Genomic DNA, 15,989 nt, shown 5'->3' on the forward strand with positions numbered 1-15,989 from the left:
ATTTTCTAATACCAATTGATTACATAACAGTTTAAGAAATTGTAATAATTAAAATTGTAGATATTAGGGTGTTAGGATATTAGCTGTCATATTAATTGTTCTCCGTTTTGAAATTTAATATTGACATCTGACAGCTAGCTTTATTTTTTTTGACATTTGGTAAATACCTAATCATAGCAGATTTTGTTTTGCTCTGTTTTTTTTTTTAGAAAAAGGTTAACCACTATGCATATTTCCATTTAAAAGCTATTTTTCATTTCTAATTTTTTCCGTTACAAATTGTCACCCATTAACAATTGTAAGTTTTTGTAGTAATAATTGTAAGTTTGTTAACGTATAGAACATAGTAAGTTTGTTTTTTGTATTTTATTATCACTATTTATATTTGTAACTATTTGTGGTGAGACAACAATAAATATTAAATTTTTTTTTTAAACCAATTTATTTATTTCTTGAAAAAAAAGTTTCTAACCCCTTTTTGTGTTTTTAGGAAGGAAGGGCCTTTTAACTCATCCAGGAAGATTCTTCTAAGCGGCGTCCTTATTTTAAATAGCTTGAAAAACTTCTTGTATTTTGTTTGTCCAGGAGATTGATGTATTTACCCCTTTGTTTTATTTTTGTAGTTGCCTCAATCCAAGCCCCATTGCCATTTACTTATCCATGACCTAGTTCTCCAAATTAACCCTGAGTAGCCGTTCGCAACAGTTTCGTTTTATTTTGCTTGCCCTATCTCTACCCCAATAATTTCTGTCCAAAATTTTCAATCCCTTATAATAATACCCTATGTGGTAGGCAAAATGATTCGTTACAACTGATGTGAATCTTAGACCCTACGACAAGCAGAAAGAAGACAGATAGACGCCACTAAAATATTCTGTTGAAGAAGAAAGTTACAAATTCCGTGAACCGACCACAGGACAAATTATTCGAAGGTCAGTAAACGGCTATTCAGCAAAGTCCATACCTAACAATTAAAATACTTTGGACATGAGAGCAGATACAGAAAACATGGGAAAGACTTAATATTCAAGAAAAGGTAAAAGGCCAAAGATTACGAGGAAGATCGATAAGATGGATCGACCATATTACAGAAATATGCAAAAGACTTATGTCAAGAAATGACCGGAAAAAGAGATCTTTAGACTCGCACAATAAACGACATCAAGATCACTACTAGACTCTGGGGGATCAGGACTGAAGAGGGAGAATCATCTTATCCCATGCTCTATCATTTTTTTATTAATTATTGACACCCTTCGACATTTCCTTATATATACTTACCTACATTCTTAATTTTATCTTTTTGTAATGCCACTCGTTAACCCAAAGATTGAGCTAGATATTCTGTTTTTTTCTTAGCAGAATAACTTATTTCTGAGTGACTTTTTGTCTATTAGCAATTGAGATACGTTGTGCTGGCAATGACAACTTCCCAAACCAGTCTATTCTGTGAGAAGTTCCACTAAGAATAGAGTCCTTCCGTTCATTTTTAGTCCAGCACGCATGCAAGAGTATACTAGTATAGACCATAAAACACAGTATTTGAAAAATCGTAAAAGAATTTTCATTGACAAGTTACCCCGTTTTCTTTTTTTATTATTATTATATAAAGACGACAACTCCATAAATACTTTGTTTACATACTTTCACAAAAACGCCTGAGTGTTTCACTTTTCTATTGGCATTATTATCATAATAATGTATTATAATATTAATTTATTTACTTACCTACTCTGTACTACCTGCCATCATTTCTTCCGGTCTATCATAAGGTCTTTATCCAACCTTAAATCCACGGAGTTGAGATTTTTAGCGATATTGTCTCTTTATCTGGTGCGTGATTACTTACTTATCTACTAACTTACTCCACAGTTCTACAGTCTATCGTGATCTTTGACTGTACTATGTACCTATATTTTTTTCGGTCAATCATAAGGTCTTTGTTCATCTCTGAGCCTATTCAGATTTTTAGCGATGACGTCTCTCCATGGTGCGTAGTTGTCCTGGTAGTCTTCTTCCTTCTGGATTAGACTGCCTTGATAGTTTTGACCACCTGTCATCTGGTTCGTTGGATGTGACGTGCCTTTCTAAACCTTTACGCTTTAACCTATCTTACAATATCTGGGTGCTTGTATAGTTCCACATTTGTTATTTTTCGATGTCTTTGTATTCCTTCATCAATTATTATTGGGCCATATATTTTCGTTAACACTTGTCGTTCGAAGAACCATAATTTTTCTTCTGTAGTTTTATCGATCTTATGATAGATTTATAAATTTGTATCTTGGTTTTTCTAGAATTGAGTTGCAATCTAAGCATGTTTATTACAGAATTCATGCATTTGCCTGCGATGATTCAAGCTTTAATTTCTTCTTGCATATCGTTATCGTCTATTATTATTGCTACCAATTATTTAAATTTTCTGACTCTTTTAAAATTAAAGTCTCTCGTTTACACATTTTGCCCTATTCTATCTCGTCTCGTATTGACTTGTCTTATGACACACATGTATTTCGTCTTGTATTCATTATTGCCCAATCCCATTTTATTGGCCTCTTGTTCTGATTTAGGAATTGCTCTTTAACTGATCTTGTGGTTTTAGCGACTATATCGATATTATATGAGGAGTAATTACTATTTAAATGGGAATAAGCTACAATTAAAAGTTAAAGTACGTTTATTGACGTTTCAATTTCCACTTCGGAATTCTTTCTCAAAATACAAACATTAGTAAATTAAACAAATTTTGTTTTTTTGTTACTTTCTTGAATGAAGTAAAAAATTCTTCTAATAATTTAATTTTATCTGACTCATTTATATCGACAATTCAGACATACATTATACATTTTAAAGTAGACGTCTTTAAAATGATATTGTCAATATTGTTGAGTTGCGCTCCTGAGACGACTTTACTTATAAGATAGTTCATTCGATTACATGAAATCAACTTTAACTTGAGAATATCCATCAGAAAAGATCATAGCATGTAATTCGTTTTTAAAAAGATAAATACATGCCATGATGATAGAAAAATTCTCCTATTAGTGATTCCATAGTAAATTAGTAAATTATGAGGGAAAAACCAGGAAAAAACCTCATAATACTATCCCGACATGGTAAGTATTTGGTCGTGCATTTAGTTTACCTTCAATAAACACCAAATTCTGATTTTATATGTTTGTTATTTAAAAACATAAATGATGTATGCTCTATATGTTACTGACTTACTAATACTGGTATTTTCCTTTTAATAACTTCCTCTTTCAATATGGGTAACCAGATCCTACTACATTCTGCCGAGGAATTTGCGACACAATTGGTCTCATTTAGCATAATTAGAGCCGCTTCTTTGATTTTTCTCTTTTTACCACCCGTTTCTTTTAGGATTATATTTGTATCATTCCATTGAACCCTATGTTCATTATCCCATGCGTTTACATATTTGAGATCTATCAAATTCTCTATTTTTAATATAAGTTTGATGTTCACTTATTCTAACATTTAATGGCCTTGATGTTTTACCTAAATAAAACTGATCGCATTCACAAGGTATTTTATAAATGCAATTCTTTGTCCTCTCTTGTTCATTGTTAGGTTTGGTTTTGGACAAAATAGATCTCAACGTGTTTGTTGTTTTGAATGTTGTTGAAATGTTGAATTTATTTCCTATCCTTTTAATTTTTTCTGATAATCCTTTTATGTATGGTATTGTTATTTTCTTCGTATTATTCCTTGTGTATGCCGTAGGATATCGTTCTAAGTTGTTCTGTTCTATTCGATCGATTGTCAAAAACTCCTTATTTATAAACGATAAAGGATAATCATTTTTTAATAAAACAGATGTTAATAAATGTTTTTCCTCCAAGAACGAATTTTCGTTAGAATAAGTAATTTTGGCTCTATCGTATTTAAAGGATTTAATGATTCCCTTTTTAATATTAATATTGTGATTTGATTTGAAACTTAAATTTGATTCTATTAGTGTGTGTTGATTTTCTATACACCTGAGTCTCATATCCAGTATCGTTCTTAGAGCTTAAAACATCCAGAAAAGGTAGTGTGTTATTATATTATTTTTCCATGGTAAATGTTATTGTCTCTTCTTTATCGTTTATATCATTTAGGAATGTGTCCAGCAACTCTGATCCATAGAGCGCAACTCAACAATATTGACAATATCATTTTAAAGTCGTCTACTTTAAAATGTATAATGTATGTCTGAATTGTCAATATAAATGAGTCAGATAAAATTAAATTATTAGAAGAATTTTTCATCAAGTAACCAAAAAAACAAAATTTGTTTAATTTACTAATGTTTGTATTTTGAGAAGGATTTCCGAAGTGGGAATTGAAACGTCAATAAACGTACTTTAACCTTTAATTGTGGCTTATTCCCATTTAAATAGTAATTACTTTAAAATGCCACAAGAACCTAGCTTCAGAACAATATTATATGCGGAGCTATCAATATTCGAGGACCACCGGCAGAGAACAATTGCATCGTTGTTTTCGCTGTTCTTATTGCTTTGTCTTCTTCTTCTTTTTATGTAGACATGACACTGACTGTTTTTCTGTTTTTTAATGTGCCTCCAGTAAGTGTCGTTCCATCGTTTTCGTGGTCTTCCTATTGATCGTCTTCCTATTGGGGAACCGTCTCTTGTCATCTTTACTACTCTATTTATTGCTATTCGGCTTATATGATCGTTCCATTCTACTCTCCTATTTCTTACCTAGTTCTTGATATTCTTCATCTTGCATCTACGTCGTATATCTGTAGATATTTAAACTTCATCACTTGTTCTATTATCTGACCTTCCAGCTTCAATTTATATCTTTGTAAATTTGCTGTTCTAACCATGCATTTTGTCTTTTTCGGGGAAATTACCATGTTAAATTTTCTGGCGGTTATATTAAATTGGTGCAGCATACGTTGGAAATCATCTTTATTTTGAGAGAGTAGTATTGCGGTAAAAGGTGACCATTTGGTCACCTTTTTGAGTTCTTACTTTTTGTATTATTTCATCCATAACCAGGTTGAACAATAGAGGACTCAGGGAATCTCCCTGTCTTATCCCAATTCCAGCTTCAATAGTGTCGGTTAGTTCTTCTTCTACTTTTACTTTTATTGTGTTGATTTGGTAGATATTTTCGGTCGTTTTGATTATTTCTAGAGTTATCTCTCTTACTTTCAATAAGTGGATAACGTCCTTTAATTTTACCTAGTCAAATGCCTTCTTAAGGTCCACGAAACATAGATATGCCGGTTTGTTGTATTTTAATGATTCCTCTTGCACTTGGTTCATTATAAATACAGTGTCGGTGCATGATCTTCTCGACCTAAAACCTTGTTTTTCTTCTGCTAGTGTCATAATTTTATTCAGTTTATTTGTTATCACTTGGTTGTTAATTTTAGTGTTGTGTTTAATAAATTAATTCCTCTGTAATTTTTTGGATCTGATTGGTCTCCATTTTCAAAAAGAGGTATTAGGATGCCTGATCTCCATTCTTGAGGAATTCTGTTTTGTTTTAATATTTTTTGGATTAGTTTTAAAATAGTTCTTTGGTCAGATTTAGTTCTCCGTACTTTAGGAGTACGTTAGGTATTCTGTTCACTCCTGATGATTTTCTATTTTTTAATTTCCTTAATGGGTCCTTTACCTCTTCCTCTTCAATATTGATTCCTTTATTTGTCGTCACCTCTGGTGTTGGTGGTTCATTATCGTCACCTTTAGCAAATGTATATCGAAAGTAGTCTACCCATGATTCCTTCTGAATATATTTTGTTTTTATTAGTTCGTTCATCTCTTTTCTTTGTACTCTTATTATTCTCCATATTTCTTTTTGTGTTCATTAGAAGTCGTGTTCCATCTGTTTTAAGAAACTCTGCCAGTGTTCCCTTTTTATTTGTCTAACTATAGTATTCGTTTCATTTCTGATTCGTTTATAGTGGTTATATACCTGTTGTGTTTGTTGTGGTCTCTATTGTAAAAACGCTTTCTTTTTTTCTTTACATTTTGTCTTTACCTCCTGTCTAAACCATGGTGTTTTCTTTTTTTGATATATTAGTGTTTGTTACTTTTCTTTCTCCAAGTGATTCTGTTGCTGCGTTAATTTTGTAATTTTTGAGTTTTTCCCAGCTATCCTCAACGTTATCGTTTTCTAATATTTTATTTCCAGCGATCTTTTCTGATATATTTTTTCTGTATAAGTATTCGGGGGATGCCATATTTCTACTGCTTTTTCTAGGGCAATATTAAAAGTACCGGGGACATCGTGTCGCCTTGTTTCTGGAAGACTGTTAATTGTATATAACTAATGTATAATTAGTTTTTGGAATAAATATGTTGGCTATCGCGCTCCAGAGTTCGACGCATATAATGCTCTCGTATGTTTGCTTGAAATCTATAAATATATTGTGTACCTATTGATTGAACTCTCCTGTTTTTTCCCAACATTTGTCATATAGTAATATATGTTTCCTCTGAACCCACAATAATAGTCGCCCATGCTCTCTTCGACAAATGGAGTTTGCGACAATTGCAAATTAGGAGGACAATTGCAAGTAATTTGTATGTTGTGTTAAGGAGGGATATTCATCTTTAGTTTAAGCATATCATTGTTTTGTATGTATTTTAATACAGATTATTTTTAATTTATTAATATCATTTAGCACTTCGTTCTATAAATAAAATCCTTAGACATAATAAATTTTTTTAAATTAAAATCTTGTCTCATGTAAAATCCCCTTTTTGGAAATCGTTTTATCTGTTATATTCTCGTTCGAATTTAACTGTGTATTTCAGTTGTAAGAAATATTTAACGCAATCGTAAAAACAAATATTTAACAAGTTATTTAAATTTCGAATTTTTCAAGACTATAGAGCAGCGTTCTCTCTTCACTTTACCGCTTTTTTATCGGTTTATTTATCTTCGAGTCTAGATAGACTCGGATACGCATCTGATTAGATTTTCATTCATTTCTTTTGAATCGAACGAATCGTCTCGCTTTTTACTCGATTTCGCGCACTGTCTACTTTGATAGATATTTGACGTCAGCGAGACGGTGGTCCAACATTTGAATATAATGTACACTGCATCCACAAGAGGATTTATTTTGTTTCCTTTTTTTAGTATGTTAAAAGAAGCCGTATGGGAGACATCTTTACTTCTTCGAAGCTTTTTTGATGCAAGTAATTTACATTCGATGAAGTTACGTGTGTTGTTGGTAAGGCACGCTGTTGCAATATTAACATGATCTTACTTTAATAAGTCAAACTGTGGACTGAGTTTATAGTTTAGTTAGATAAATGTGAGAACAGCACGTTTGGAAATAAGGCAACCGTGTTTTAGAAAAGACAAATCTAACATTAGAAATTTAATATTTGTTTATTTAATGGTATATTATAATCTCGAAACAGTTTAAAGTATAACGAATTTACATTTACTTAGGCCACAGGATTTACAGGATAGTGGGGATGTGATAGTTGTATGTAAGTTATTTTTTTTTTTTTTTTATTTAAAGAAATAAAGTCGCATCCACCCAAAGGTTATTAGCGACATTCCTGTAACATTTGTAATAATATTAAATTTAACATTTGTAATAATAAATCATTGTAACAATTAATTACAATTTGTGAACAATAAAACATTTGTAACAATTAATTAAGTTAAATTTTGTGTAATATATTTATACATTGTAAGTAACCTAATAAATTGTTCGGAACTAAACTTTTGTTGAGGAGTGCTTTTAGGTTATTTGGCAAATTTTAAGACTGTCTTTGATTTACGTATTTAGGACAGTCTATCAAGAAGTGCTTTATACTGTCTACTGTATTGCATGTTTCGCACTTTGGAGGTTCATTATTTGTGAAGAGACAGGCATGAGTATACCTACAGTGTCCAAGTCGTAGATGTGGAATAATAGTTTGGCATCTTCTACTTCTGGCTGTGGACTTCCATGAAAAAATATCACTTTTGATGGTTCTGAGTTTCGAACTAGAGTCATTCCACTCCCGATTCCACGCACTTAACACCTTATTTTGGAAATAAACTTTTAGATCGCCTGCGATACTCCGACACTGTGTTTCTGATGTGTCACTGGTGATAGCGTTACGCGCACTAGTATCTGCTTCTTCATTCCCTTCTATGCCTATATGAGATGGTATTCATAGGAAGTGGACTCTTCTGAAATTTTCTTGAGCTTTCATTAATTTGGCCCTGATAATTTTCTCAATGGGGTGTGTAGGGTATACATTTTGCATAGCTTTGACTGCGCTGAGAGAGTCAGAAAGGACTAGACAAGAAGGGATGTTTTTAATTAATGTTGGCTTAACTGAGATGTGTCACTTTCAGCTTCCGATGAGTCACTGTTAATATAATTATGGATTTTTTTCATTATGGACCTGAATTTACGTTTTATGGATCTTTCTTTTAAATGAGGATAAACTTGACTGAGCATATGGGACAAAGCTGATAGGTCTGTGGTATATTCTTTAATTGTGGTTATAGGATCTGCTGACCCCATGATATTCATTAGGAGCATGTTAAGTTGATCAACGTTTAGAGGGAAAGATAGAGGGTGATTTTCTATGAAGTTTTTAGCAGGGTCAAGTAAGAGAGAAAATGAGCATTCAGAAGTGCTTGCTGAACTAATTTTAGCTTTTTTAGATTTTGCTTGGACTTTAGGTGGTGGAAAAATGTTACGTTCTTTTGAAGATGGATCTGCTTCAGGTGAAATAATTTCATCAAAGTTTCTTTTTGGTTGATTAATTATGTGACTGTCCTTATTTGATGAGTCTACTCTGTTCGGTATCTCCGGGATATTGGAAATAGACATTTGTTCACACTGAGAAGGGTTCGTGTCATTGGATGCTTGCAAGGATATATTTGTTGCGCTGTATACCGATGCTTCGTTGTTTTGGTTGGGGTTTATTTGAGCTAGTGGTTCGGAGCACTGTGAAGCGATGTGTCCTGGCTTATTGCATCTAAAGCAAACTAAACTGTCTTGAGAAATGAATATTCTATATGTCGTGTTGTCAAAAACAAGAGTAAATGACTCTGGTAGTATTAGATTGTGAGGACTGATATAGATTTGTCTTCGGAAACTAAGGATGTGATTGTACTCAGGCATAGAAGCACTTATTTTAAGGAAGGTCATGGGAGAGACAGGAACTATGCCGATTTTTTGTAACTCACTGATTAGCAAGTCGTGTGGTATTGAAGGACATACACCGGAGAGTACAAGTCGTTCCGCTGGTGTAACTAACCTTCTTGCTCTGACAATTTCACCTTGTATTTCTATTTGACCGTGATTATTCATAAAATCGTCCACTATTTGTTTATTGGATAAATACATACATATGCGATTATTAGATAATCTAGAAGAGAAGATTATATTTTTCGGTTGAATTATATTTCCAAGTGGGAGAAGGTAGTCTTGAAGTTTGGTGTTTTCTAAGGCACTAAAGATAATTGCTTGGGACTTTAATGGAAATTGCACTCTCGACGCTGCCGAAGAGTATGACTGTGACGTGTTTATTTGATTTTGATGGTCTTGTATTGTAGAACTGTTGTGTGATTCCATGTTTGAATTCATTTCGATAAACGTTTGTCAAAAGTAAGTCCGACTCTGTACAACTGCTAAAACAGGTACATCGGTCTTTACTAAAAGCGGTTTTTTGCTGGTAAAACTGGATTTGTTTATTGACAAAAATAACAAATAATTGCAATTTTCTGACTTTAATACTAATTTAACTGGATATTATGTAAGGAGTTTGTACACTTACAGTTTATTTCAATATATCACTAAGATTCACAATTTATAACTTACATTAAACTTTGTTAATGTTAAAAATATTCGGAGCCCATATTGAATATAACATTATAATTATCGATGCAGAACCGAACTCCGTAAGTTATTTTTAATACTCATTTTTAATACTTCATTTTCAGTTATTGTTGATTAGGAATCCAATACCGCCTGTTCGACCCATTGTTGTTCCTCGGTAGTAGAATTTTTTTCCTGACGCTAATTCCAATAGCTCTTCATTTTTCCAGATTTTATAGTGAGCGGCAGTTATATTTCGATCTATAAAGCGTTGTTTTATTTGGATAGCTGTTTAGAATCCGCAGATTCTTAGCACAGTTTGCTCTCCTGGCTTGATGCCGAAAACTACCCAGCTTAGCGCCATTTGGGCCTAAGTAGAATAAAGGCTATGATTTCAGTGTGCCTTTCATGTTAGATGTTGTGAGGCGTACCTTACTACGCTGCCTCAGTGCGGGTTTGTAAGTGTTCGCTGGTGTGTTCCCGTTTTAAGGCGCTGAAACCTTCTTCCTTTTACTCTCCTCCTGGTATATAAAGTACTCTCATAAAACGCTATATATTGCCCGGCAATTACGCGACTTATGTCTTCGTGAACGTAGCGGGTAGAATTCGTTGACAGAGATGGCTGACTTTTTAGATCAGCTGTGGCCCATTTATCACTATGAGATAGGCACTTACCGAAGATTTTAATGTTTTGCTCTTACCAGCAAAAGAACAATCCCTTCGATACCCATTCTTCTTTTTGTTCTAGTGTCAACTCCACTAATAAAGGTTGGCTATAACCATTGCAAATTCATCTCTATCTTCTGCTTTTCTTAAAAGCGCCTATGTGTTTAACCCGGTCCAGTCGCGATTGTTTTTCAGACAGTATATTTATCGTCTACCGGGACCCCTTTTTCCTTTGATCTTATCCTTCATAATCAGCTGTAATAACTCATACTATACCAACATTTAATTATAAAACAATGAAGAAAAAGTATCAAATGCTCAAATGTAAATGATCATTATATATATATATATATATATATATATATATATATATATATATATATATATATATATATATATAGCTATTATAGAACATCGATAATCTGCATTTTATTTTTATATACAACATTATATTATAGAATGTGGTAGAGGCATGTTTGAATGAAATTGATCATACCAGCACATAGCCCAAAAGTAAGTCCAGTAGAACATAATTATATAGGATAAAATGTAAAATGTGAAAATTAATCAGTAACAATTGAGGAATGGTAATGTGCTATTCAAGAAGAAAGAACAGGAATGACTAGGCCATGAATAGCAATTCATCTTTTAAAATTCAAGGTAATCAAAAAAATTTAATTTCCTAATATTTTTAACTAATAGTTATACAACTATATGAAGGAATATTATTTTTTTCGCCTCAGATATTCTTTATAGAGCTGTATCTGGTTTATTTATATTTGATGAGAAACTCATGTATTATGATGAAGATGCCGCGCACAATCATAAAATTTCTTTATCATGTGCTCGTCAAATTCCAAATCGCACATAGAATCATTAAGAGCAAGTTTATTCTTACTAAAAATGTTAAAGTATTTGATATCGTGACTATAATCTTCGTCATAAATACTCAGTATACCAATGATCGGCGTGTTTGTAACAAAATATAAATATTTAGTATGTCGCAGTCGAAAGACAGAGATGACCAAAATGCTTCCATAGAATCAATTAACATCGAAATTACTTGAGATTAAACTAAACGATAATCTCGTGTAATAAACCCACTAATTGCTGCAGAGCCAATCGGGTACCTTTATTAGTTCTATATAATAAGAGTGCAGTAGTTCAAACGACCCGAAGTCGTAACCAGTACGAGGGAACTAATGCTCGTTCATATGGGCTACTCTCGACGCAATAAATAGATAAGAGCTGTAAAATATAGCTCAGCGATACGCAAGATGATTACCTCTCAAACAATCAGGTAGAGGAATACCTACTCGATATAGTGTGGTGCCTAAAGATCCAAATAATGTTCGAAGCTTTGTTGCTGAACTTGTGTTTTTTCACAACACAAAATATATTTTCTTTAGAATGAATGGTTATGGAATATTTGCGTTTCTTGATAGTCTGACCATTAATGTTTTATCAGCTGTAATCCTAATTTCTGGGTAAAAGACTCAAGCGGACCAAGTTTTTTTTACGTATGTATTTATAGGCTAAGAAAGAATTAATTTCTATAATTCTAAGCAGTAAGTAAATTCGGTGTTTACAGTTCTGTGTGCTCCAAACTTGTTCCCATGCTAAACCTAACTATCTTATCCTGGGTATTTCTTTTACATAAGGAATTCCATTTTAATATTATGGAGTTTTTTTGGCAGGTTCGCCTTCAATTGTAGTACCACATCTCCCAATATAAGTACAGAATTTTTTCATCTCTTCACCTTACACTAACTTCACATTATTGTGAATTGTTTCTTCAACGTCTTTAACAGACATTGCTTGGTAGCTGTTTTTACAATACCCAAAATATACAGACCTCGTTTATGTAGTTAGACTACCGTTTTTTTGAAGCAAACCAAGAATCTCCAACGATTATACGGCCAGAACTATACCATGGTTCCGTCTAACGTAGGTGGCAGTTCCTGCTCTTAATTCTTTTTGCCATTTCTTTTTAGCCACATGTTCTTTACCTTCATTTATTTCAAGGTGCAGCATCAGCAAAATTTTTAACTTTCACAACCTACAACTTTAGACTTTTTTCTTATCTTCAGATAATTTATACCGAGGGTTAAATATATTATTCCATTGTATATGAAGCATGTCCACAAAAGATTTGATAGGATTTCACTTGTCATCATTTTCAATATTTTCTACGGAAAATGCTAAAGCTGACGAAATTTCTTCAAGCCTATGGTAACACCTGTCAAATCTTTGCCAAAGACTGGAGCAGATATTAGTTCCTTATCTTCCAAAGAACAGTATTCTCTTTTGCTATATAGTATATAAGTACTTATAGCGTAAATTATTCTGATTATTTTGAAAAATTTACTTTTGGTAGATTGCTTTCTGGTTGAATCTAAATTTTGATTTGACGTTTGCAATATTTCGAACATATTTTCTAAAGAAAAAAATAACAAAAAAAAAATCAAATTCTGTCATGTTCTGAACTGGTTTGTCATTATTTAATACTGATCTATTTTTTTTTATTTTTATTCCACAAATTCCAAGTTGTATCGTGTGCAGTTACATTGTTACTGTCAAAAACATTGTTACCTTGGGTCACATGTGCCGTATCAACGTCACTGAACTTGTATCTTCACTATCGCTTAATGCATATGAAGACGAAACATTTTATTGATGAATTATGCTACACGTATCATGTTTAGAATTATTTGGGACATCGTTTCTTGTTGATTTTGTTGTACTATGTTTAGAGACGTATACTCGTTTTCTTTCCCTTTCTGATCTAAAAGAATTTGTACTGCCGGAAGGCCATCTGGACATATCATTAGCTCGAAAATTGTTCTTTGCGTCAAAGCCATAATCTACATCAGCCCACCAATGTTTCGCCATTTAATACACACATATTTTAGGTATCGAAATTAGGTAACTCAATGGCAGTTTTTTTGGTCTAACCCAGCGGTTCTCAACCTTTTTTACTCAGCGACGCACTAACGTACTCCTTACAGATTCGCGACACCCTTATATCTACAAATTTTTGCTAGTGGTAGGTGTGTACAGATGAATATATTAAACATATTATTTTTTATTTCGTAAGAACATAACAAGCAAAAAACAAAACATATGGGAAATTTGACCCTGATGACTTTTGCGAAGTATATCTATCCGAGGACGAATTGTAGGCAGACACACTCTCATCTTGCTGTTCACGTCAAGTAGTCGAAACCGGTAGCTAGATTTTATATTTTTCATAATGCAGATTCACATAAGTACGAAATACAAATACAAAATACAAATAACATCCGGAGCTACTTCTCTAAATTTTGATTTTAAAACTGTGTCAGAATACACTTCAATAAGTTGTTTCTTTTCAGAACTGATTAATTCTGCCTTTCTTACGTTGTTCTCGTCAAATGTGCAATTAAACATTCACAGTTAGCACTCAAGACAGAGGGAAAGTATTTAGTTATTCCTTCTTGCAACTTACATAAATGCTCTTTCATCATCTCCTTTAGTAGAGTTTGTTCTTCAGATTTCAAATTAATTAAAGGTATAGAGGTTTCGGGAAAAGCAGTCAAATCATTATTTTCTATAAACGAGTTCCAGAATGTAAGTTTTTTAAAGAACGCAATTATTTTATCAGTTGATGATCAACGAATTTTACTATGAAATAACAAGACTTTATGATCTGCGCCCATGTCTTTACAACTTAAACTTTTTTAAACACCCTTGATTTCATCGGACGAGTTTTAATATAGTTGATCATAGAAACAACAGTATGAATAACTTCAACCAGTTGGCTTCCATCCGTAGTTTTTACTACCAGAGCTTCTCGATGTAAAAAGCAATGAGTAATTATTATTAACTGGTTTTTCTTTAGTGCGAAACTTAAAAATCCTTTGACATTTCCCGTCATTGCAGCAGCACCATCTGTACATATCGCAATACAATCCGTCCACTTAAGTCCGTGATCCTGAAAGAAGGTGTCAACAGTAGAAAATATATCAGTTCCAGTAATTGTTGTTTCCAATTCACGACAGAATAGGAACTGTTCAATAATTTCCGGTCCGTACACAAATCTTAAAAAAGATATCAATTGGGCCTTTCCCGAAATGTCTGTGTTTTCGTCCAGTTGTAAAGCAAATTGTGTATTTGCCAATACCTCCCTAACATTACTTTGAATATCGATTGACATATCTAATATACGTCGATGGACTGTGTCATTTGATAAAGGTACCTCTGATATTTGTTTAACAGCTTCCGGGCCTAACATTGTAGCAACTAATTCTTTACATGCCGGTAAAATAAGCTCTCCACCAATAGTATGGGCTTTCTCTTTTTTGACAATCAATTTTATTCGTTTTTCCATTATAACTGAAGATGATTGAATGGAACAACGTGGACGTTGAAAATACTCGCGCGGTTTTTGGGAAACGCTTTGATGATTTTGTTTCAAATGTCTTTTCATCAAACAATTACGGATTGGCACTTTATTAATTGGTATAACGTGGTATATACCTAATAGTTAAACAAAATGGTTGAATGCATGATTTGTATATTATAACAAGTAAAAAAATATAAATAAAAATATCGTATTCGTAAATCTCGCGACACACCTGATAAGTTCTTCCGACATACCAGTGTGTCGCGACACGGTGGTTGAGAAGCGCTGGTCTAACCAATATCAAAGATTACTTACTAGAAATCAGTAGAGATTACTTAAAAGAAACGTTACTAAATATACTGATGTATGACTCGGTGAACAAAAAAACTATTGGTTTCTCACATATATGTAACGCTGGATCAAGTATTATATAAAATTATATGAACTACATTTAAATTTACAGTACCCACCATCGATAGATGACAGCGAGCTATTAAGAAAGTAATTGCTTAGTTAATGTATATGTCGAATTCTGCAGTTGAGTCCATGGTTCTTTAGCCGCGCGTCATTGATATCTGACGAAATAAAACATATACTTTTTATTTAGCATCATTGTCTTTCATGCATGAAACCAAAGACAAACCAGCTACCGCCTGTTATTAAATAAAGACACATGTTATTTTTATAAATGCTCTAGACTCAGTTCACCAAAAAGAGATAGGTACCACCAAAACCATTTTGGATTTTAAGTACAATTTGTAACGTTTCTGGTGTGTTTACTGGTGGCTGTCAGTTTGTTGGATTTTTTTCTGTTTTTTGTCCTATTTTCGCATTTAGAAGGTATATTACACAAATAGTTGAATGTTTTTATATTATGCTTGAAAAAACTCTTACCTCACAAGCACAAGAGCTTGTTTTAAATTTAATCGACTACTTTGAATTAACAAAACGAAATGGGGAACCGTGGGAACCGTTTTCATCTGTTCAAGAGATACAAAAAGGAAAATTTTCAAATATGCACTATTATAAAGCTTTAATGATGACAAGCATAATATATATTATTAATATTATGTATTTGCCAACTTTATTACATAACAAAATATTTATAATTAG

The 15,989-nt window shown here is 32.8% G+C and overlaps 1 protein-coding gene across 1 annotated transcript; it reads right to left on the reverse strand.

Moving 5' to 3' along the window:
• Nucleotides 1–12,693: 12,693 nt before the first annotated feature.
• Nucleotides 12,694–14,861, reverse strand: LOC140435833 (protein FAM200C-like). Its single transcript, XM_072524550.1, has 2 exons — nt 14,359–14,861; nt 12,694–12,802 (listed from the first exon to the last, which is right to left on the reverse strand). The coding sequence occupies exons 1-2, from the start codon at nt 14,859–14,861 to the stop codon at nt 12,694–12,696; spliced, it is 612 nt and encodes a 203-aa protein (XP_072380651.1).
• Nucleotides 14,862–15,989: the final 1,128 nt, after the last annotated feature.

This window comes from Diabrotica undecimpunctata, chromosome 1 (genome assembly GCF_040954645.1).
Source record: "Diabrotica undecimpunctata isolate CICGRU chromosome 1, icDiaUnde3, whole genome shotgun sequence".
NCBI lineage: Eukaryota > Metazoa > Arthropoda > Insecta > Coleoptera > Chrysomelidae > Diabrotica > Diabrotica undecimpunctata.